The following is a 23,980-nucleotide window of genomic DNA, read 5'->3' as shown; positions in this document are numbered from 1 at the left end:
ATGGCGGCCTCCGGTAAAAGGTAAGAGGAACGGAGGAGGATTGTAGCGGATAAGCTAAACGGGGGACGCAGCTACAAAGCGACAAGGCTAAGGCCTGCATGTTGATACAAAAGTTGTGATGAGTTTGCCCATTCCGGGGCAAAAAACCCTGTTCTTTTGTAGGCGGCACATGTTGCTGTGTTATTAAGGGCGGCGTGGTACACGTGGGATTGGGTTCATTAGTTAGGAAAGGGGTATTTAATGCAGATACCGGTGGCAGTTGGGTCATTCGGGTCAGGTTATCGGTATTTGCTACGTATTAACTCAATGTTTCCCTAATCAATTCTCCTCATAGATGCCCACTTGGCAGAGCATTCACCGGTTTAGGCTAAGTCCTGGGAGCGCTTTAAGGGTTAAATAACTATATCCACTCAACAGTGCTCCGTTGACGTGCATTTACGTGCATAGGGTCTATAGTGAGACCTGGTTAATGCTTAAAATGTTCTAGATGTGCTTCCAAATGGCTTCTTAAGCAGTTTGCTTTGCTGCCACACCAGCGATCTGTGAATGATCCTTAGAATATGTGATGTTAGCAGCTCAGTCCAAATAGAACGGGGTCTATTTACTAAATTGAGATTTGTAGTTCGCTATTCACTAAGAAGGGCCAGGTCTGGTAGATTTCCCATGGAAGGAGCGCTGAGGAGGAATTTAATTGATTTGACTATACGTTATACAGGGCCCTTTGTGCGGCAGAAGTTTAGTGGGACGGGTCTGTATAATGTGAAGTCAAGCGGTTTAAACCTCCTGCAAACTCTACCTTTAGCGAATAAACCTCAAAGGTAGCCTGATAAAAATGGTACCCTGTGTCGTGTGCACACCGGGTATGTTCGGGTTCTACATGCGCGTCTATGGCAAGCCTAATGTTAGCGTGAATAACAGTATTTCACATTCAGTATAAAGGCACCACCCAGTGAAGCTGCCGGAAATGCCCCGCAATAACAGAATACCCTCTGAAGGGTGTGTAATTCATAAACGAAGGCCGATCCTTCTGTCCCACACTGTCTGTCATATCCACCTACCGTACGGTAACGATGGATCCATACAAACTTGTGCCTAAAAATTTACATTAGCGTCCACAGACACACACACTATAGCAAAGATAAAGGTATAGCAACGGAAAGCTGCCATATCGGATATATAAAGGTACATAGTGGGTATGAAAAAACATATCCAAATCACGTAAATATTCATCATGATCAATCAGCACAAATATTCTATCTTACTGCTCCATTGTCTGTGTGTGTGTGTGGGGGGGGTGATGACTATGGAAGTATTCTGCAGAATCTTTTGCAATGGGGGCCACACGCAGATTTTAAGGTACCGTATGATCGTAATATACATGAAAGGTCATGTAATGGCCCCGGAATGTCCTTTTTGTATATTTTATAGCACATATGAATAACCACCTTTGCTTCTGTACAGGAAACTTTCTGAACTAAATGTAGATGAGTTTTTGACGTCCGCCTTTGACTCCGAAGGAGATGGGGAATCAGCAGAGGAAATGGACAATGAGGACTTGGAGCAAGAAAGGAAAACTTCCAAAGTGAAGAAGAAAAAAGCTCTGCAGACTAAAAATGGAGAAAAGTGAGTGCTTATGTTTTATTCTAGCAGCGGGTGCTGTATCACACAGCTGTGCTGTCCGTTTGGTAGCGGAGATGAGACAGGGTCCAGCTTGATCCCAACACAATATCTCTCTACTCCACACTTGTCGCTACATTGTAACCGAGTACTAGAGGCGAGGTGAGGACTGCAGAGAGATTTATATATGATACTGCCAGGTTAGCAGACTTCTCCATATTGAATAATGATCACAGCTACAGTGAAAACATGAAGTGGATTGTTCTTTGGCAACGATACAAGATGCAAAGCCATACTGCGGTCTATAGGGCTACGTCCTAAGCTCAATAAGGCTGCTTCTATACGTTTTCTTAATGTTGATAATGGATTATAGATTTAAAGGGCAATCGTGACCCAAAATAACTTTGCCTTTCAGCAAAATCCAGGCAGCTGTGCTGCACATGTATAAACAGACACTGGGAGGACATATTACCTGATTGTGGCTTGTTCCTGTCCTGCTATGGAAGCAAAGACTTTCAGTGATTTTATCCATTTAAAAAACATATGAGCTTATATGTATAGTGTGTGTGTAACGTCCGTTACTGCCGTGTCAGAGGTCATTTTGATACACTTTTTGTCTCTTGCACTCATAATTCCTGATTCTCCGCAATGCCGCTCACAGGAAAATCATGAAAAAGAAAGGAAAAGCCACCGAGCACAAGGACCAGCTCTCCCGGCTTAAGGAAAAAGACCCAGAGTTTTACAAGTACCTGGAAGAAAATGATAACACGCTTCTCAACTTTGATGACTCTGACAGCTCCGACGAGGAGAGAGGAGCCCACCAGCTACCTGACCACCTGGAGGTAATAGGACATGTTATTTACTAAGCTCCAGTCATTTAGCCCAAAGAGCACGGCTTTCACCCTCTAAAAAAAATATCAGCCCGCCCGCTCTTTACTTTCCTTTTTTCCTTTTTTTGGTTGTTCAAAGTCTATTGATTTGTTTTTATTATCTGAAAACCTGATCATATACTGATGCAGGAAAAGGATGAGGAGGAGGATGACGAAGAGAAAGAAGAAGATGAGACATCCAAGAAAAAGAATAAGAAACTTGCTCAGGTTATCGTCACCGTAAAGATGGTCGAAAAGTGGAAATCCGAAGCCAAAGTGAGTTCAATAATCCCAAATCCCTGTTTTAAATCATTTGCAGGATACCTAAATTATCTCTGTCTGAAACCGTTTAGAAAACACTCTTCTTTTTTTTCTTTCTAGGTTGATTTAAGGCCGAGGCTCTTTCATGAAATCGCCCAGGCCTTCAAAGCTGCCGTGGCTACAACTAAAGGTGAAGAAGGAGAAGACCCCAGCAAATTCAAGGTTGCCGACAGCACAGGTGAGATGGACATTGTATATTTGTTACCGTTTAATATTTGCCTGGGACCACACACACTTCTATCATCCATGTTTATGTGGAGCCCGATGAGACTATTTAAAGTGACAGGTTCCTTCTTGTACATGGTGCTCCTTCAGACATCTAGTTACAAATGTAAGGGCTTTTACTTGCTGCAGACATTGAAGTTAGTTTTGGAGCAAAAACCTCACCAGGTAAACAATATTTTTCTGCCCGTCCCGTAGTGTTCAATGCGTTGGTGTCGTTTTGCATACGAGATCTCTTTGTGCATCTGGATAAGAAGCTGCAGATGAAGCCGACTACGGGAAACAAGTAAGTTGTCGATAAGTGTCCGTGAGCTGAGGAGTACGCGCTCTGCTGAACGTAACGATACGACGTCTTCTCCTGGTGCTCAGGTTAAGAAAGTATGGAGGCTGTGCTGTGCTGGAAAGGCAATGATCTCCATAGTCTTAATGGGCCAATTCCAAAGGAGGTGTTTTTATCTTATTTCTCTCCTAGTCTGTTGTTTAATGCATGCAGGCCATGTGACTTTATCTCCTTAATAACCAAGTTATGATCACAATTAGGGCTGAAACAACTAATCGATAAAATCGATAATAATCGATAATGAAAATCGAATCGATTTTTATCGATTATAAAAAGAGGTTTTTTTCAGAGCAAATGCTCTGAAAAACTCCTCTCCTTATATAATCCTCAAACAGAGATTGGATTATAATACTAGAATCCAGATCCCCCGCAACGCTTCAGGGGACCTGGATTCCCCTCACTGTCGGCCGGTCTCTCACTTCCATCTCTCTCCCCCCTCCCATACATCACTCTGCCTCTCTCCCGACTCCGTTACTGACAGGCACTTTCACTGCAGCCTCAGTGTAAGTGAAGGGCAGTAACGGAGGCTGGGTGTGCGCATCGTGCAGACCCCCACCGGCTGACAGAGAATCATCCTCTCTGTCAGCCGGTGAGGGTCTGCATCGCACAGACAGCCTCCGTTACTCACCCTCACTTACGCTGATGCTTCTATGAAGCTGCAGTGAAAGTGCCTGTCAGTAACGGAGCCGGGTAGAGAGGCAGAGCTGTGTATGGGAGGGGGGGAGGAGTCAGAGGGGTGTATGGGAGCCACCCTCCCACACACCACTCTGGCTCCTCCCCCTCCCATATGCCACTCTGCCTCTCTACCCGGCTCCCTGGTGTCTTGTGAACCTCCGTTGCTGACAGGAGGCAGAGTGGAGTATGGGAGGGGGGAGGAGGCAGAGTGGAGTATAGGAGGGGGGAGGAGGCAGAGTGGAGTATAGGAGGGGGGAGGTGGCAGAGTGGAGTATGGGAGGGGGGAGGAGGCAGAGTGGAGTATGGGAGGGGGGAGGAGGCAGAGTGGAGTATGGGAGGGGGGAGGAGCCAGAGTGGAGTATGGGAGAGGGAGGAGCCAGAGTGGAGTATGGGAGAGGGAGGAGCCAGAGTGGTGTATGGGAGGGGGGAGGAGCCAGAGTGGTGTATGGGAGGGGGGAGGAGCCAGAGTGGTGTATGGGTGAGTTATAGTGCTGTATGGGGGGTGTTATGAATTTCAGGGCAAATAGGTGGTATTAGGCATATCAGGGGGGCATAAAACATATCTGGGGGTAAAAGGTATATCAGGGGGCTCAGTGGCATATCACTGGCATATAAGGAGTATAAGGAATATCAGGGGCACAGTGGAATCTGGCATATAAGAGGTATAAGGCATATATGGGGGCAGAGTGGCAAGCTGGGGGTCAGATGTGCATAACCGGGGGCAGTTTGGTAAATAAAAAAAAATTTAAACAAGGCTTTCTTCTCATAGTTTTTATTAAATATGAAAAATAGTTAACATATGAATTAATATTTAGTAATAACTTTGTATTAAAACCTAGTTTGAGAAACACTGTGTTTGGGTTCTTGTAGCTTTTATTATTATGTCAGTAAAATAAGAAGGTGAATAGAGAGAGGCCATTGCAATAAAGAGATGAAAGTGTAAATTGTACGTTTTTTATTACATTATTTTTTTATCCGATTAATCGAAAAAATAATCGGCCAACTAATCGATTATTAAAATAATCGTTAGTTGCAGCCCTAATCACAATGCATTCTGAAGCTGTAAGAATGAAAAAAAAGGGGGAAAATCTGTGACACTCCCTATGCCGAGGGGTCTTGCTTCGTCCAGCTAGGTCTTTTCTCCTAAAACAAACCCAACCAAATGGTCAATGCACTTCAGCACAATATTTTAATTTCTCTCTAGCTCTACATGTTGCCTCTTCGTATGGCTATAAACATTCTTTTTACGGTAACTTTCAATCTCAAAAAACAATCTGTCACTTTTTTGTCTGTTGTAGGATGCCAAATCCCTCTAGTAGTGGCCTTTGGAAGAAGCTTCGCCTGGACATTAAAATGTACCTGAACTCAATTATCCAGGTAACTTTGCTGTTCTTGGACACCTTAAACCTTTTGCTCACTCGTCGCCCTCTCCCTTTGAATGGGTTGCCATGTTGTAGAGTGTGTGTGTGTGTGTGTATCTAATATTTTTATTTTTGTTTTTATTAATTTAGCATCCTAAAATTTAGACCCCATAGTGTCTCCATGCTCTGATTTAAATGTATCTGTGACAGCACTATGTTGTATTGGAATTTATGGGTCATCCTGTATACAGATGTACAAAAGCCAAGGTGGAGTTTTGCCCAGCAGCGTGATTCTCGAGATGTATTTAGTGGGATCTGGGGAGATGTAACGTGTATGTCTAACCACGTGGCAGGCTGCAGATTGCTGATGAATGACTGTAAATCTCCATTTGCCCCATAGCTCCTGAGCTGTCTGACTGAAGCCACCGTTGGAACAGCTGTACTCCAGCATGTGAACAGCACTGTACATTACTACTTGTGCTTCCCCAAACATACCCGATTGCTGCTGAAGGTGAGGTGCTATTCATTATTTGTGTATTCTGGACTAGGCCAACTCGTCTGGGGTGGCTGCATCCCTTCTGCCTCATAACCTTGGGGTGATCATGCTGCCTGGGGCACTGTCTTCTTAATGGACTGCTTGGAGAGATTAGAAACCTCCACTGTAACCGACCTATGTAACCATGTGGAGTCTGTGGCACCATGGCGTCCAATATCCACTCCGTGCCGAGTTAAGAGGCTGAGTGCTGTGATGATGTCATACCTCAATGCTCTGATAAACCAGAGAGCCGGATTATTCCGCAGGCCTTTAAAGTCAGTTCCAGCAGTTTAACATGTCTGATTCTAAGTAATCCAGGGGGAAATGGGATTGCAGATCTGCTTCTTACTGGCAAACAGTAGTTCTTGGTCTTTTCTTCAGATTAATAAGACTTTCTGACAAAGTGCACATAATGCACATAAGGTGGGTAACATTCTGCAGCCAGGACTGTGATTAGTTCCATAGATTTCATGCGTGCCAAAAAGCCTCCTGTACATTGGAAAGACGTCTAAGCAAGGAGAATAATCATTGGAAAAACTCGCCTGAAAAGATGTTTGGAGGCACACATATAAAATGTATACTAGGGGACTTTCTAGCATATGCATGGATCAAAGTGAAGATTTCCTGGTCGAGTTTGTAATAGTGATATCATTTAAGCCGTGAACCTGTGTACTAACCCCCTCCGTAACAAATTAAAGTTTTATATATTCCTTCTCGCTCGATGCTGAGGTTTTTGAGTGCAGTCTAAGGTTTATTTAAGCTTCGGAGCCAACGATCCTCTAATATCAGATACTTAATCTGATCTAATTCTCTGGATGGTATGAAAGTTAATTTTTTTAATGTATGAAGCGATTCGCTTGTTGTCACTGTGAATATACTATAACTGGTACCTGCAATTTATGCTGTGATTAGAGGGGAACCGACGCAATTGTCTGGAAATCTGAAATAATGCAAATTTTTACCTCTCTGATTCCATGTTGCAACTTTTTAACTAGCTCCCTATCCCCTTACATGCCCATCTGATTGTACTTCATGATATGGTATGTGTTCCACATTATTGTTTTTACTAATGCTGACTGATGTATGTGCAGCAAGCCATCAACCTCTGGAGTACCGGGGAGGAAACAGTCAGAGTTCTGGCCTTCTTGGTGTTGAATAAAATCTGCAGACACAGAAAAGATTCATACCTCAACCCAGTGTTAAAGGTAAGACCCCACTATGTGTACTCAATGTGTCAGTTTTTAACATGATGGGCATATTTGGAACTCTCAGGATTTGACCCCCAATCCCAAGGTCTCGGGCTGAAGGGGTCGATTCTCAGGATCACACAGTCGAGCTGACCCCTTTGCTACCATGTAATGATTGATATCACTGCTTGAAAGCAGGTAACTCAACTGTAGAGCATCTTTAAATAATGACAAGTCAAGAGATTAATTATTAGAGGCACTTCGTTAACACATGTGGAGAGTCACTACATAGAATCTTCCCTATTATTAAAGGGTTCATTTTTCAAGTCTCGGGGTCAGCTCATTTAGAAAGTATGGTGATGGGATACTCTGTGTTGCTACAAGTACATTTTCTTGGAGAGATCCTGGCAACGCTTAACACTTGGTTCCCCTTCACACCTATCTCATGTTTATATCACTGCATGGAACGTGCAGTCTGTGCTTCTATGGCTAGATCATCACGGTGTATTTTGTATGTCAGAATCTAAAGGACTAAAGAAATATTTGCCGCCTTATGGCTTTATCCAGTCTGAAATGAGACTTTTCTTTTCATTCTTACAGAAAATGTACATCTCGTACGTCAAGAACTCCAAATTCACATCACCCAACGTTCTTCCGATGATCAACTTTATGCAGCGAACGTTGACCGAAATGTACGCTATTGATGTCCAGGAGTCTTACCAACATATTTTTATATATGTCCGACAGCTGGCCATCCACCTACGCAGCGCGATGACCCTTAAGAAAAAGGTGAGAGGAGATTAGAGTCGTATTTGTCATCTGCTTCTAGAAGCTTTGGAAACTCCTCATAGGTCTGTTTTTTTCTGGACCAGATAATTTCATTTATGATAGAAATGTCAAGTGTTCTACTCTAGAAAACCATTTCCGATGGGGGCACTGAGTTTATCCTAACGAGCGGTTATAATTATTGACCGTATGTCTTCCGGCTTGTGAAGGCATGTTGGGTATAACCTCTTAAGCTTGATGTGTTAAATACTTGGGGCCAAGAGTTAAACTCTGGTTACCCAGCATTTGGTATTCTAAAAAGTGTAAATAAATATAGTTCTTGTCCTTTAGATATTACATTTTGGAAGGATCCTTATTGTCACTTTATTTGGGTTTGCAAAAAATGGTGAAAGTTGTAAATATTGAAATATTTTGGTAAATTATCTGTAAAAAGCCCTTCTGTGTATACTGAGTATCTCTGGCGTATTCAGAAATTTGTCGTTATATGGATTTTGTTGGTATAGATTTTTGTAACTGATTCATAAAATGAACAACAACAATCTGGAATTCTCAACGTTGTCAAATGGGTGCCTTGTGTTTCTTTAGAATAAAGCTGGTAACTGGTTTGGTGGTCTTCACGTACCCGGCTGCACTAACCGTTATAGTAAATGTAATGTGTTGATGTAAAAACCTCTTCCTATGTATGACAAATTAAGAAGGAATCCATTTTTTTTGTTTATGTAGAATCTAGAGCCCCTTTGTAATTTGCCAGCTGCTTTTAATGCAGGGCTTGACAAATTTGTTGTGAATCTCGGCGCCAGCTAAAAAAGTTAGGAGCCAGGATTTTTTTTTTAAACTAACAGTTGGTTAGGAGTGATCTGATCATCATCAGCCCACTTACTAAACTCACAGCATTTGACCTGGAAGCACCCTGGACTTTCAGGTCAGTGCTGTTTTTTGTTGTTGGGTTTTTTTTTATATATTTTTTTATTTTGATATATACCGTATATTCCGGCGTATAAGACGACTTTTTTACCCCAGAAAATCTTCTTAAAAGTCGGGGGTCGTCTTATATGCCGGGTACTAACCGAGTACCGAATACTTACCCAGCCGGAGAGTCCCACGAATCTCTAGGGGAGGGGCGACTGGAGAAGCCGCCTCCCCTGGGCCGGTCTTCAGGGCCGCGCCGAGGTAGGTGCAAGATCGTGATCTCCCCAACTAGCCCTGATGAGCAGGAGATCACGACATCCCTCTAACCAGCCCAACATTAGGGAGCTCGAGGTCTGGCACTTCAGACCTCGGCTTCCCTGCTCCCTAATCACTACGCGCCGGCTATTGATGCCGAGCGCGGTGATGACGTCATGTCCCGGCGCGTAGTGATGAGGGAGCAGTAAAGCAGAGGTCTGACATGACAGATCTCGCGCTCCCACAACTGGATGGAAGAAAGAAGATAGAAGATGAGAAAGGTAAGAGATGGGGAGAAAGGGGTCTGAGTGCATTGTATGTCTGTTGGTGTGAGATGGTCAGTGTGTTTGTGTGTTTGTAAGCTGGTGTGTGTGTATGTATATATATATATATGTGTGTGTGTGTGTGTGTGTATATATATATATATATATATATATATATATATACACACACACACGTGTGTGTAAAGGCAGGGGTGTGTGGTGAGGGCAGTGTATAAATGTGTATGTATTGACAGGCGTATGTTAGTATGTGTAGATATATATATGTGTGTGTGTGTGTAAGGGCAGTGTATGTATGTATATGTCTGTATAACAACCAGCCAATCACCGGTAAGGTACATCGCTTGCCGTGATTGGCTGGTTGTTGTACGCTGGGTAGAGGGGTAGTCTTATACGGCCAGTATAGTCCAAACTCTATATTTGAACTGGAAAAGTTGGGGATCGTCTTATACGCCGGAATATACGGTATATTTTTTTTAACGCTTTCAACGCTGATGTTCCATTGGAGCACAGCATTGACTGATATTTAGTCCCCACAAGCTTGTGGGGACAAATGTTAATCCCTGCAATGCCACGCATGTGTTATACACAATTGTGGAATTGAAGGGGTTAACGCTGCACTGTCGCTCTCATGGAGCGATCAGGCAGCAGGAGGGTGTTGGGGCTGGCTGTCTGATTGCAGGGGGGGAGTCTCTGATGATTGCTGTAGGCTTCCATGCCTACAGGGGTCATCAAAGGGCTTGTGGGGGCTCGTTTTTGCTGTTGCTGGTCTGCCTGGGCTTCCAGGCAGACCACCAGCAGCAGAGCCCCGTACAAAACGGGAATTAACCCCTAAAATGCTGCTCTCATGGAGCGATCAGGCAGCAGGGGGGATGTTGTCAGGTCCTCACACTTGTGTGGGGACCCAATCAACACACAACCCCCTTCCCTGAAGCTGCCTGTGGCAGCTGATAACGCTATCGCAGGTTTTCCTGCAATCGCGGTTTCAGCCTACAGGATCACTCTGTGGGAGGGATCTCGGGCTCGGGCTCTGAGTGGCTGTGCTGTCTGCCCAGACTCCTGGGCAGACAGCAGCAGCAGCGGCCCCGCGTGGTGAAGCGGGTGCATTTTTTTGTGGATGTAAGAGGCTGACAAACTCCTAGGCGCCAGGACAAAATTCTGAGTCGCCATGGCGACCTGGCGCCTGGGATTTGTCGAGCCCTGTTTTAATGTATGAGACGGTTTTGCTGTCTAGCCTGGCTGACCACCTGCTGGATACGTGGAGATTGTGTAATTTGGTAATGGAATTAGAATTAACCCTGTCTTAAGTGTCTAGATCTGTATCCAATCCCTCTGAAATAATTTAAAGACAAATAGTCTGTAGACACCGAGATGTCCCACCATATGCATGATGTCTCTCAACTCGGCATATCTTCATTGCTTGGCCTTCTGTGGACCTTCTGGGTTTACTGTGTTGGTTTTGTGCAGAAGCCTCTGAATTTTTTTTTTAATTATTATTTTTTTTTTATTTTTTTTTAGAGAAACACGTCGTTTTTAGCTATTTTAAAAGTGAAAATGTACGTTTTCATATTTGCAGACATACAGTTGACTCAAAGTATTTGATGGACTTTAATCTTGGTGAACTAATCCCCCTGGAAGCTCATTTAATAGCTAATGAGTTATAGTACAAAAATAATATATTTGTGGCCTTGCTGCATTGGTCCCCCTAGTGATTCATATTTGGCACTGACTTTTTATTTCAGGACATGTTAAGGAGGGTGTGTGTGTGTGAATGCATGCGTGTGAATGCAGGTTTGTCTGTCTTGAAGTTTTATACTGTCTAGCTATAGGATTTGGAAACCGGGAGGAACCACATTAATTGGATGATGTTATTTAAAGCCATCTCGCTTCCCCACGAGCCAATTATTTTTCCTGGATGGTGACAAAACAAGCTGCCGGGAATAAAAATGCCAAATGCCGACGCGGCTCCCTTAAACTCCAGTCGGCATATAGAATTACGTAAAAGTAGCAGTAAGGAGATGATAACCCCAATTACAAATATTTTCGAATATCTGTCTATCGTTACTATAAACAACAAATACAGCCCGAGATGTATATATGTATTCAGGCGTCAGGACAGAATAAATATGTACACAATCGTTGTATATATGTGTGTATGTATGTATATATATATAATGTAAAAGGGTGAAGCCGTATTAGTCCAGTAGACACGATGTCAAAAAATAGAGTATTGCAGAGTATGCGGTGATACCTTTTTTATTGGACTAACATAATATTAAAAAGACAAGCTCATATTATTTATACTAACAACTATTTCAAGTTCTATGACACTAACTACCTACAAATGACCGGGACAGCCATGGGCACCAAAATGTCACCGCAATATGCCAACCTTTTCATGGCTGACTTGGAACAGAGATTCCTAGCCACTCACCCCCACAAACCGCATAATTATTACCGTTACATCGACGACATCTTCATAATATGGACAGAAGGAGAAGAAAACCTTTTAAAATTCCACGAATCCTTCAATTCATTCCACCCATCTATAAAACTTAAAATGAATTTCTCAAAACACAGTGTGAGCTTGCTGGACTGCGCCATAACTGTCACCTCTGGCTTTCTTCACTCTTCCGTGTATAGAAAACCCACAGACAGGTACAGCTACCTTCACAATTCAAGCTTTCATCCCAAACACACTAAACAAGGTGTCATTTACAGCCAAGCCATAAGATACCACCGTATCTGCTCTGACACTCAGGACAGAGACAAACACCTGGGCGCGCTGGCAGAGTCATTTCAGAAGAAGGGCTACAAGGAAAAAACTATATCCAAAAAAATTAAATCTGCTGTAAGGACACCACGGGAAAGGCTTCTAGAATACAAAAAAAAGGATAACACAAGCAGGATCCCTCTGGTAGTTACCTACAACCCAACTCTTGAGGAAATCCGCAAAATTATTAAAGACCTACAGCCGATATTCTCAGAAGACCCCATACTGAAAAAAATATTCCCTCAGCCCCCAATACTGGCATTCAAACAACCACCAAACCTGAGGAAAAGATTAGTGCGCAGCAAACTGGCCCCAGAACAGGAGCATACACAGAATGGCACTGTACCATGCAACAAATCCCGCTGCAAACTTTGCCAACATATATGTGACAGCAACACAGCCGGTCACAACAACAAAACATACAGCATCAAAGATTCTTACTCATGTACATCGGCAAACGTGGTATACATGATACAATGCTCTGCATGTGACAAAGGGTGCTACATTGGAGAAACTGGGCTTAAGCTGCACCTTAGAATGAACCTGCACCGAAGCTCCATCAAAAACCATGAGGAAGAAAAATATTGCACCCGGTAGGACATCATTTCACACAGAACAATCACTCCACCCAAAACCTAAAAATTAAAGTACTCAAAGGAAATTTCAGAGACTCTCAGGAAAGAAAAACATTTTAGATGAAAATGATTACACATTTTAACACCATAAAAGAGGGACTTAATGTGGATTCTGGCTTCCTTACACACTACCAGAACTTCATATGAACTTCATCTAGTCATCCAATGTCTAATTGCTGTTATCTTTGATGTTTTACTGTGGTTATTGGTTCCCTAGTTTATTTGTTCTGTCCCTGGGTTATCTCTCCACCTCTCTGCATTTCTCACCTCCAGACCTATTATTTACGACACCCCACTCAACCCCCCCCCCTTATACCATCACTTGTTTTAAGTTGTAACCTCTATCATGTTGATTAGTATTGCTTCAGACCTGATGAAGGGAGGATAACCGCTGGCGAGCGGCTGTCGGATGAGCTTGTTACTCGCACGGCGAGGTCAGTCGCCATCCCGGCTAATGAGGATCCCCTGCTGGTTTCTGCTCATTAGTCTGCGGAGCGCTTGGGTCTGCAGAGCGCGGCGCGGGGTGCCTAGGCGGTCACATCCTGAAGTATTACTGGCTTGTTAGGCAAAGACGTGTTGTTTTTCAGTCCCTTTGCACAAAGGGTTAATTTGATCCAAATCGAAAATGACAGCTTTATACGGCGTCCAGCCCCGGCCTCCTCTTGCTGTTTGAGTTGCTTTGGTTTTGTGTAACGTGAAGCTTTTCTGTTGGGTAGGAAGCCTGTATAGGTCAGTCTGAACAGAGAAACGTCCTCTACCTTAAAATATAGAATAGACGACAAGCGGTCGGGCTCTACTTTTCACGTTGCTTTTCCAGTCAACAATTCCCATAAACAGCCGATCATCTGATTCTGTTCTTCAGTCCACCTTTTCTTATACCTTTTATTGGTATATGTCGTACATCATCTTGATATCTTCTTCCGCTCTGTTCTCCTTTCTCATTAATGTTTCTTCTCCTTCTCTGTTGTCTTTTTCTCTTTGCCCTACCTCCCTCTTTTTTCCCTGCCACTTTTCTAAAATCTTTTTTTTCCTTCCGTACATTTTTCTCTCCTTATGTCTTCTCGGCGTATTTTCCTCTCTGCAGTCTCTCTTCCTTCTTTTCTAGTATTCTCTCCACCGTTTCTCCTCCATCCACCCCTGCCTTTTCCCATTCACCTCTTCCACATCCTCCTCATCCTTTTGTTTCTCCCAAGCATCTCTTCCCTCTTAGGGATTTTTTTTTTTATCAGTCCCCTTTCGTCTCCGTGGCCTTTTAAACTAATTAGTTTTGTAAAAGCGTGTTCCCTTCCCCGGAATATAAAGAGCATACAGCGCGTGATATTGCGTTGCAGACCATTTCCCGGCTCCCGGAATGTTCCGGACATGCCACGGATCCATTGCATGAATTATAGACAATAGTGACATTTGTTTTCTTGTTTTTATACAGGGGGCTTATCAGTCCGTCTATAACTGGCAGTACATCCACTGCTTGTACCTCTGGTGTCGGGTCCTCAGCACTCTCCATCCGAATGAAGTCCTGCATCCTCTGATTTACCCTCTTACGCAAGTCATCACGGGATGCATCAGGTGGGAGCAGTCATTATTCGCCATGGATGACCTGATTAAATACAAATGTATATTAATTTGGGTTTCACATAAAAGTTATGGTGGGATAAACCCTTCCACTTAAAATTAAGGGGGAAGCAGAAGCATTATGAAACACTATTATTAAATTGTTTTATTTAATTTGTTAATTTTATTTTATTAAATTATTAGCAAGCCTTCTAGCTTGTCTGGTGGATGTAGATTAGCGTTTAATTTGGGTTTCTACAGCGTTAACTCTTACGGTGCTCGGCAGTCGTGTTTTAATCATCAGTTGATGACGCAAGGTATCCAATTCCAGCGATATATCGTAGAAATCAGGAGCTGGGCGGCTAATTGCCCTTTAAAAATGACCTCTTTGATTGTACTGTTCTAGCGAAAGCCTTACCGCTGATAATGTGCCGCGCTTTGCCGGCTCACCAGCTGGGACTCAGAAAATCACCGAAATATTTAATAAACTAATGTCTTTTGAGATACCTGAATGCTGCAGGCAGACTGTGCCGTTTCCTCCGGAGGAAGATATAGTTTATTAAAGTCAGCTGGAAATAATCAGACGGTTTAAGGAAGGTGACTAGAGTCTGAACGGGCCATAAAATCATGATCTGTCTAGAAATATTAGACGGCAGTGAATCCTGTAATAAAGACAACAGCTGAAAAGTGGATATTAAACAGAGCGCCGCGACACAAACAAATCGTTTTTTTTTTTCTGGGGAATGACATTTAGAACATTAATGAGTATGTTGCTGTTCTTTAATAAAACTGCATTGGTGGAGTATCCAAACCTCACGTCTGGCATGTAATCATGATAATTACGTTAATGTCACAATAGTATGTATGACGTATGTAGGGAAATGACTGCTCAGTTATTCGTATTTGAAAAGTTACATTGAAGCCAAGAGAGGTTTTTTTCTTCTTCAAGCCCAAGGTGCAAGTGTGTCCTTATCAGAGCGAGGAAACGGTAGTAAAAAATATCAAGCTCTAGAGGAGCCGCAGTGGATCACTGGATCCCAGATCATACTACCAAAAGGTGTTTGACTCCATTCATTCATTCGCTCACCAGCCATGGTGCCTGCAGAAAGCTTGGTCCTTCTTGGTCACCCTCACAAGAGAGGTCTTCAAGGTGAAGCAGGAGCCAAAATGTACAACCAAAAGCCAAATCTGATCTGGCACTACTGTGACCTTTTCAGCATCAGTGATATTACAGTTTGTGGTTTGAAAAAATAAAATATACAAAAAGCGCTAAAATAATAGATACATGTGCACTAATAGCGCAATTTGTAAAGAGAAATTAAAAAATGAAAGCCAATAGAGACTGTACAAGAGGCGATCACCAGCTTCTATGAGAATTCCAGGGTCTGATGACCATCTGATTAGGGTCATGTTGGCCCTTCACATGATAAAGAATAATGGAAGACAAGATGGTAATTTTACATTTTATCTCCAGCATTTATAAGTTCATCTCAGCGTGTTATATATTGTGCAATATTGGGGTGGTTGGATGGGAATTAATGGTTACTAAGGGTACAACGTTCAAAATGATGGAGGAGCATTGGGGATCAGAATATGAAACATTAAGATCTTCCAATAGGTGGCACTGTTGCTCAAGCTCCGGGACATGCGCGTCCCGCTGAAGAGTCGCCTTACTGGAAATCGGCTGCTAAACCATTTTTTACAAGCCATGCAGCCAGCATGTCGTGGCAACATCAGACATTGCGTGCATGAAGACAGACCTTGTTTGCATGGGATTCTTACCCTATACCTCGTGACATCGGACAATGGCCAGATTGCTAACGCCGAGTTAATTACTCTGCCGTCGGCCAAAAGACTGCCAATATTCGTTTGTTATACTAGAACAGGTTTTCTGAACTTTCACGGTTGAATGCAATTTCGGCAATATGTAATGCCGCCCTCCGTAAAATACTATGGGCAACCTGTACCCCTCTTTGCCTGGTGAATGTACCCAAATACCGCACCAATAATAATTTTTTTAATAATAAAATTATGGTGTCATGTTTTGCAACAATTATACGTTGTACATACATAGTTTTTATGTATCTTCTTTCTTTAAGAGAACCCCATTCTCCAGCTCGCAGGGGCACTACATTGTCGCGTTGCCTGAATCCCCTAGGTCAGGCCGGGCAAATTTGTGCCAGATCTAAAAATCTTGCAGCCAGGACTACCTGCCCCCTGGGATAGTCATATTCAAGCTTCTGGGAGTGTGAAATAGCCTTTGGTTTATTTATTGTAATTTCTGTGTCAATAAGTTATAATTTTTGCTTTTTTCTGTTACCTTTGCAGACTGATCCCCACCATGCGTTACTTCCCACTGCGGATACATTGTGTACAGGCGCTGACGCTGCTTTCTGAAAGCACAGACGTTTTCATTCCGATATTACCCTTCATCTTGGAGGTAAAGTACCCTCGGTCACACATTTTTCACATCTGCCTTTCCAATTATGTCAAGAGTACAAGCAATTATTGGGTCACTCCAATCATGATATGCACTTTAATACACAGGGTAGTTTGCATGGGGGGAACCCGCAGAACCCCCACCCCATATACATTTGCTCCTTTGGTAAAGTTGGGTATAAAGTTGTCTTTGATTCTCAATGGTTTCATGTTTTGACCTATGGAACTTCTTTCTGCTGGTACCATAACTACCTAAAGCCATGCCAAAAAAGAGGTAGCCAACTAATAAAACCTCAGTAATGTGCCAAGGTATAATTTTCTAGAAAGTAAGCCTATTAGAGCAGAGTCACCTCACCCTTTTGTAGAAATAACCAAACGTTTACTCCAGATTGTGGAAATGATTTAAAAGGGCTGCTACCCCCTAAACCACGATGCATGGGATTGTGTATAAAAGGTTTGAAGATATTGTTACAGTGCGATCTACTACTAATTGGACTCGGGACTGGTCGGCAGCTGCGGCACGTTCGCTCCCGCGCTCTTCCCCTCGGTCAGGGCTGAATGTTTTTTGTTTGATTTGGTTTTTGCGTGCTGCCTCTTCAGTCGGGTCTGGCTCTGAAGGCAGGGTGACGGCTCAGACGGGGATGAGGTTTGGGTGGAGGGCTGTAGTTGACCTGGCCGTAGTTTGGCTTGCGTAGCACAGGGATGGGAAACGGCGGAGGTTTGTGCTGCTCCGTCTGTCCCGTAGCCAAGATGTTATTCAGTTAGTCGAAGGAAATGCTTCTGCAGCTCCAGGCGTCCGTCCAGCCCACATCCTCCCGTCTTCTGCCAGCCAAGTCTCTTCCATTCAGCCCACTCCCTCCCTGCAGGTTCCTGGCGGCAGTCTCCTCCACGCTTCCGCTCAGCATCTTGCGCACTATAGCTTTGATGGATTGATTTTGTCTCTTCCTAGAACAGCAGATCTGGTTCTTATTGGGCATGTTAAAGGGAAATAACCCCTTGAAATCTCCTTTGTTGTGGGGAATAAAGATGTTCCTGTCTTTTGTAAAGGTCATTGAATAGAGACGACCTCTAATCCTGTTTTACTGGCCAAAGGTTTTTTTTAAAAAAGGGCTGATCTGAAATCTCTAATTTAACTCGTTCTCGCGGTTTTTCTGACTTGCTGAAGATCCACAGACCAGAATATCTTTAGTAACGCGTGGCTTAAGATAAACGTGGAAGGATACCAGTTATAGTAAGGGAGCTTAATAGACAAATACAGTATATAATGGGGTATTTGGAAGAATTGGGAGACCCGGCCGGAGTCTGATGGTGACTTTTTACATTGTGCTGCAGATCAGACTTGTGAATTCTGCCACTTTGATGACTTAATGCCACGAGAAATGATATTTTTGCAGGTTGGCTTTAGCGTGAAAGTCACAGCGTTCTACTTTTGGCTGCTTTGGATATAAAAATGATGAAAGATCACATTTAGCTCTTTGTTCCGTGTTGTTGAGATTTTTTTTTTTGGCAAGCACTTCTTAGGAAACTGAAACGCAAAAAGTGGATGCCGTGGCTCATTTGGGCGTTCAGGGGGCATTCTGTAAACAAAGATGGAAACATCCTCTTATCACCACAGCAACCAACGGACGTTCATGCCAATAGGAGCCTTGCATTAGTTGCTATGGTGATAAGACCACGTTTGCAACATCGCACCAGGACCACTTTTTATTCAGAGGTCTAATGGCTCAGCGGCTCGGTTTTGTCCTTTTGGCGTTGCGTTACACACGTCCGCCACGCGCGTCTCATGTTTGAGTCGACGCCTGTCACTTTGGCTTTAAATGCTTTTATTTTCCTCTATTATCTGGTTCCAACTGTCTGCTTCTTGATTAGGGTGACGATATCTTGGAAGTGTAAGGGTTAATCATTTAACCATAAAACTCCAAGCGGCTTGGGAAAGGCGTTCTTCCAGGAAAACTTGCTTAATGTGTTAAAGCCTTAAACTGGGTGTATTCAAATAAATGACGTGACTTTTTAACCCTCTGAGTTCAGGATGCACTTAAGTGTCCACAACACACGTTTTTTACGCTTAACCGCTTCCCCTGCGTAGTGATCCTGAAACACAATGGAGTTTACTTGCTGAATGGAGAGTGATTATTAATTGGTTTGTATATCGCCGTCATATTCAACAGCGCTGTACAACGAGCAAACAAGACATAACATGCAGCGCATCACATAAGTTTGAACTCACAGAAACCAGAGATGAGGAGCGTCCTGGTCAAAGGAGCTGACGGCTGGCCCTGTATAAAGTGGAGAAACCTCCATCATGAATAGTGTGGGAGGTGAAATAACTCCTCTCCGTCCATTACCCCCCTCCAGTGATTAAACCCAAACATGTAGCCACGCAGCGAAAGGGTAAAACTTTTGCTAATTAGCAGGAAATGATTTCACCGGATAGCAGTTTATCTCTTAATGAAATGCGAGGGTAGCAGATAATTATGCTTTTCCTTCAGATGACGCTGACAAGTCGCTAACTGCATAAGGAAACTGGGCTAGCTGACAGCGGCCAGATGTGCCTTTCTGGGAAGTCGGCGGCCACCACCTACCGACTTGCTGCTGTCCGTGGCACCGCGGGCATGTATAGTGTAGCGCCCTGTGGATTCGCATTGTGGCTCCCTGTGCCAATAACCCTTTACAGGAACATTCTTAAGGCCACCTACCTTAATTACAAAGAAGCTAAACCTCCCCTGGCACTGAGAGGGTTAAGAGTGCATACCATCAGACAAGAATATTAATAATAATATCCTTTATATACGGATGGGTTCTGCCAAATGAGCTGCCGATCTAGATCTGTAAACGAAAGCTTTTGATTGGCTGATCATTTAATCATGTTTGGTAGAACTCTCTGTTAGAACCTTTTTGATGTGTTCCACGAGACTACATTACAAAAAGTTCTGGTAAATGTATAGTTCAAGGCTCCGTATAAATCCATCTTCCCTAATGATCTTTTTCTTTATATATATATATAACGGACGGGGCTTTTTAATCCTTTTAGCACGTGCGTTGCGGTCATCATTGCCCTTAAGGGGTTGAGGTTTCTTAATTCTTTTGGCGTTCTAATTCTGAAAATATTTCTATTTTTTCCCCCGATATAAGATAAGTAATATATCGGGAGTAAGAAATGGAAAAATGCCGGCAGCGGTTAGTCTGCTGGTGACACCTGAGATCGTTCAGTCTGAGTATTGATGGTGACCTTTTGAGGCCAGGCGGGAGGTTTAAAGATTCTCTCCGCTAATGGTTCCACCAGACCCATTTTCTAATTAATACATTGATTTCGCAATAGAAGCCTCTGAGAAAACGCGGAGCAGGAAGCGGCTCAAAATAGTTACTGGTGACGCTGAAGCACTTCGCCTCCATCAATCGAGTAAACACGGAGGGAGCCGCTCTGGTCAAAAGTCCAGCGCGCCGCAGTGTTCCTGGACCTGACTACGCAAGGGAGACTCTTCCTCCACATTCCTAAAAAGAAATATTATCCCGGCCTTCCGAGTTACAATAACAACGAAACCGATGCCTCTTACAATAAAAGGTGTAATCTTACTATCATACGACGGCTGGCAGCCACCGCCAACCGCTGCATGCAGCAGGTCCGTGATCGGCACGTGACATCCAGAAACGTACGCGTTGCGCACGCTCGCTCACCTCGCTCACCTCGCTAGTGTGAACCCCCCCAAGTGTTTACAAATAGACAACATGAACATTTAGGGGCCATCCATCTATAATATGCCTTAAAGTCTTTAGATCGGGAAACATGCACAGAATGGATCTCATCTGCCATCAGATTCTATGTTCTATATTTCTTAAGATGAAAACACGGCTAAGAACCCGTTATATTGCATGTTCTCCATCATGGTGATGGAATATATATTTTTTTCTCTTGTAGATTTTACAGATGGTGGATTTTAATAAAAAGCCGGGTCGGATCAGCGTGAAGCCGATAAACTTTGCCGTCATCCTGAAACTGTCCAATACCAACCTGCAGGAAAAAGTGTTCCGGGTAAGAATTCTGGCATTAGATGTCATAAATAAAGAATACCAGGTGGCCTGTGGGAATAATTCACTATTTCAGAATGTGATGATCCACTTAATTCGCCTTCTCTCCCAGACGTGTTGGGGATGTAGTTACATATTTACTGTAAGGAGCAGACATTTTTTATTGGGGTGGCATTTTTGTTGCTGCCCCAATTAGTCCAAATGAATTTAATTATATTGGTCAAGGCCTGGATCAAGTATAATCTATTAGAACTGTCTTTTTGTGAGTTGTGGTGCAGTGAGACCGATTTCATTACTTATTATGAAGGTCCAGCTCAGGTGACGATCACCCTAAGAAAGACTTACCTGGCCCCACATAATAGTTCCTTAGTAGTTTACGCCTGCGTTGTTATTTATCTGTTTAAACTTTAAAGTACTAAATCATGGTGCATTTTTGGTATCTAGATAATTTTTCCTTATCTAAAAAAAATCTTCTATGCGTTTACTTAAAGCCTCGAAAAAAATATATATTTCCCTGTCCTGCAGGGTTTCTTATTACGGCAGCCACCTGGACTCCCCAAATCATCTGCAACCTGGAAACCAAATTCCATTTCCAAGTTCATACTGTGCATTTTAATGTGTGCGCAGACTTGATCCTTTGTTATACTTGGTGCCAAGTTGCTGATGTATCAGATATTTCAGTTTATTCCGTCCCAGGGCTGTTGAGTATTTAGTCTGGCTAGGACCTTATTCGAGTCCTCTTTTACTTCTATTCTGCTTCATGGGAAGTTGCTGTATTCTGTGTAACGTGTGTCTCGTGTTCCCTACAGGATGGTCTCATTGAGCAGATCTATGATCGCATATTGGAATATCTGCACAGCCAGGCTCACTGCATTGGGTTCCCGGAATTGGTCCTCCCCTGCATTATTCAGGTACCGAGCTTATTGAGTAATGGGCTGGGACCGCGTGTGGAATCTTGCAGGGTTCGCTCATGTTGGGGCGGCTCAGCTGTATGTCTCGTCATGTTTAGCCTGTTCAGTGTACGGTGTTTTAATATCAGATGTCGACCTGCTTGACATGGAACTCTTTGTGTGGGGCTGGTAGGGAGCCTGAAAGCTGTTGCAAAACTACAACTCCCATGATTCAGGTAGCATTATATTTGAGTTCCCAGATCAGCTTGAGAGTTACGAAGTGCAGCTTAACACTAGGCTGGCCCCATCTGCCATTTTTTTAGATGACATTAACACATCTGTGGCACCAACATCTACATTACCTGCAATCTCTGAGCCTTTTGGGATCATTTATTTCCCCATCACACGCCGGAAAATCTTGCCCATGCCTGCAGCCTGGCTTGGAGCAGGCCCTGATTAAATGCCGCTCTCCAGCTGGCGGGGGCTCAGAAGCCGAGCTGTTATATGCACGGGATTGCTCCTTTACAACGCAGACCTCATTTCCAGCACCGCATGAGTCTCTGCACTGTTTTAATCTTTGCCTTATTTGTAGCCTAGCGAGAGACGGGTAGCGTGCAGGGGGTGTGTGTGTGCGCGCGCACAGTGACACGAATAGTCCGTCCGATGTATACACGACTGCCAGCTCAAAGCGGTCGGCAGCGCACAGTAAACCGAGCATGTAAACAGACTGTGACGTTGTGAATGTAAAGCGATAAGAGGAATATTCAATGCAATGTGATTGCTAATTGGAAGCAAATGTGTAGATCAAGGAAACTCGCTGTTAATGTGGTAATGCTGCATCGTGTGCAGATTAACTTCTGTTTATATTTGTTGGCATGGTAACATCAGATAATCAGTTTGGATATCGTTTGGAATGATGGGAGCCATTTCTTTCTTTCATCTTCTCGATCCATACAAACCCTGAAACAGCTTATTGTTCACGCTGCTCTCGGCGTCCCTTGATTTTGGACGGAGTAATAGAGCCCCTTGGGCACAATCTGTACTGAGAGCAAAGGTCACCCTCTTCCATTTTTAACATAATTTAGATGTTACCGTATTTGCTTGCTTATAAGACAAGGTTTTGGTTTTTTTTTAGAAAAAAGAAACTTTTTTTCTTCTATTAAAATCCAAATTTGGGGGGACGTCTTATAATGGAGCAAATACAATGGTATTTCTGAATATTACACATATGACTATCCGCAAGTGAATGCGATAGGCTTGGCATAAAACCCCAAAACAGTCCAGGGTTTAGTCCGCCAAGTTACGCTGCGCCAATTCCCTTTATAATTCAACTTTCTGCTGGCCTGGACATAAATTATGCAACAGAAAAACGCAGAGAAATAACCTATTGATGGAAGCCCAGATATTTTGTGGGGTTTTAGCTTTTTTTCTCATTTTCATTTACGACCTGTTTTTTCTCTATCTCTAATAGTAAGTTATTATCTATCTATCTATCTATCTATCTGTTTTTTTGTTTTTTTCTTATCCTCGTTTAAAGCGCTAAAGGGCAGGGCTAGAGTTTGTTGACTGAGAGTGCTGGGATTAGTCCCCGCCGGCTTTCAGTAGAGAAGCGTGTGTGTGTATACGTTGCTGGCAGCCTGACAGCGTCTGCTCTGCTAATCACAGCCTATTTTGGCTCTGGGCTCGCGGCTGAAGCTGTTTCTCGCTCTCTGTGTGACACGCTCTGTTCGCCCGGCGCTGGGAGAAGACAGAGGCAGTCAAGTTTTTTTGGCAGACCGCAAATCTCCGCTCCGGAGCAGCATGCGGTTATTACCGTCTCTCATTAACCCTGTAGTGGCGAACGGGGCGTCCTCGGCAGAACGCAGACAGGCGCTGCGTCCTCTCCATCCAGTATCTCCGGGGTTACGGGGTTTGGATGGCTGTCAGAGATCTGTTTTCTCGTCAGGCGGCGAGCGCTCACAGCCTTTCTATTTTGAGCCTGCAGCTGCGTGAGGGATTCAGGATGTTTCAGTGACTGCGGGTCACTCGTTGCATTTTAATTATGGGGAAGTTTGAACAACCGAGTCTACTTTTCTCCTTCCCACAATATGCTGCTTTTTGTGTGTCTTTTACCTGCCGTTTTTGTATTTTGGGTTGTGATAATTTCACATCCGGATCCGGAATCTCGCATTCTCCGGGCACACATATTATTGTTTTTAGTTTAATGTCGCTGGGTTATGGGCCTAGGGCGCCCACGAGGTACTTTTTTTTTGCTTTAATCCATTCCGCCTGTTACTGATACAGGAATGCTGCTTTTGGAAACGGGATA

At 43.5% G+C, this 23,980-nt stretch overlaps 1 protein-coding gene across 1 annotated transcript in view; it reads left to right on the top strand.

Annotated features, from left to right (window-relative positions):
* LOC149297953 (nucleolar complex protein 2 homolog) overlaps positions 1-23,980 on the top strand; it is a 36,102-nt gene continuing 12,122 nt past the window's right edge. The window contains exons 1-14 of the mRNA XM_089487965.1: positions 1-20; positions 1,462-1,623; positions 2,279-2,459; positions 2,637-2,762; positions 2,868-2,985; positions 3,228-3,315; positions 5,343-5,421; positions 5,806-5,916; positions 7,032-7,145; positions 7,728-7,916; positions 14,193-14,332; positions 16,646-16,757; positions 20,673-20,786; positions 21,592-21,693. Of these exons, the coding sequence (XP_089344091.1) occupies positions 1-20; positions 1,462-1,623; positions 2,279-2,459; positions 2,637-2,762; positions 2,868-2,985; positions 3,228-3,315; positions 5,343-5,421; positions 5,806-5,916; positions 7,032-7,145; positions 7,728-7,916; positions 14,193-14,332; positions 16,646-16,757; positions 20,673-20,786; positions 21,592-21,693 (1,656 nt within the window). The remainder of the gene's footprint in view (positions 21-1,461; positions 1,624-2,278; positions 2,460-2,636; positions 2,763-2,867; positions 2,986-3,227; positions 3,316-5,342; positions 5,422-5,805; positions 5,917-7,031; positions 7,146-7,727; positions 7,917-14,192; positions 14,333-16,645; positions 16,758-20,672; positions 20,787-21,591; positions 21,694-23,980) is intronic.

The sequence above is a fragment of the Sceloporus occidentalis genome, unplaced genomic scaffold (assembly GCF_023333645.1).
Source record: "Sceloporus occidentalis isolate IW3139 unplaced genomic scaffold, rSceOcc1.0.p SCAF_35, whole genome shotgun sequence".
NCBI classification, from domain to species: domain Eukaryota; kingdom Metazoa; phylum Chordata; class Lepidosauria; order Squamata; family Phrynosomatidae; genus Sceloporus; species Sceloporus occidentalis.
Note: the sequence above shows the minus strand (reverse complement) of the source record. Positions and strands in the feature narration are given on the sequence as shown.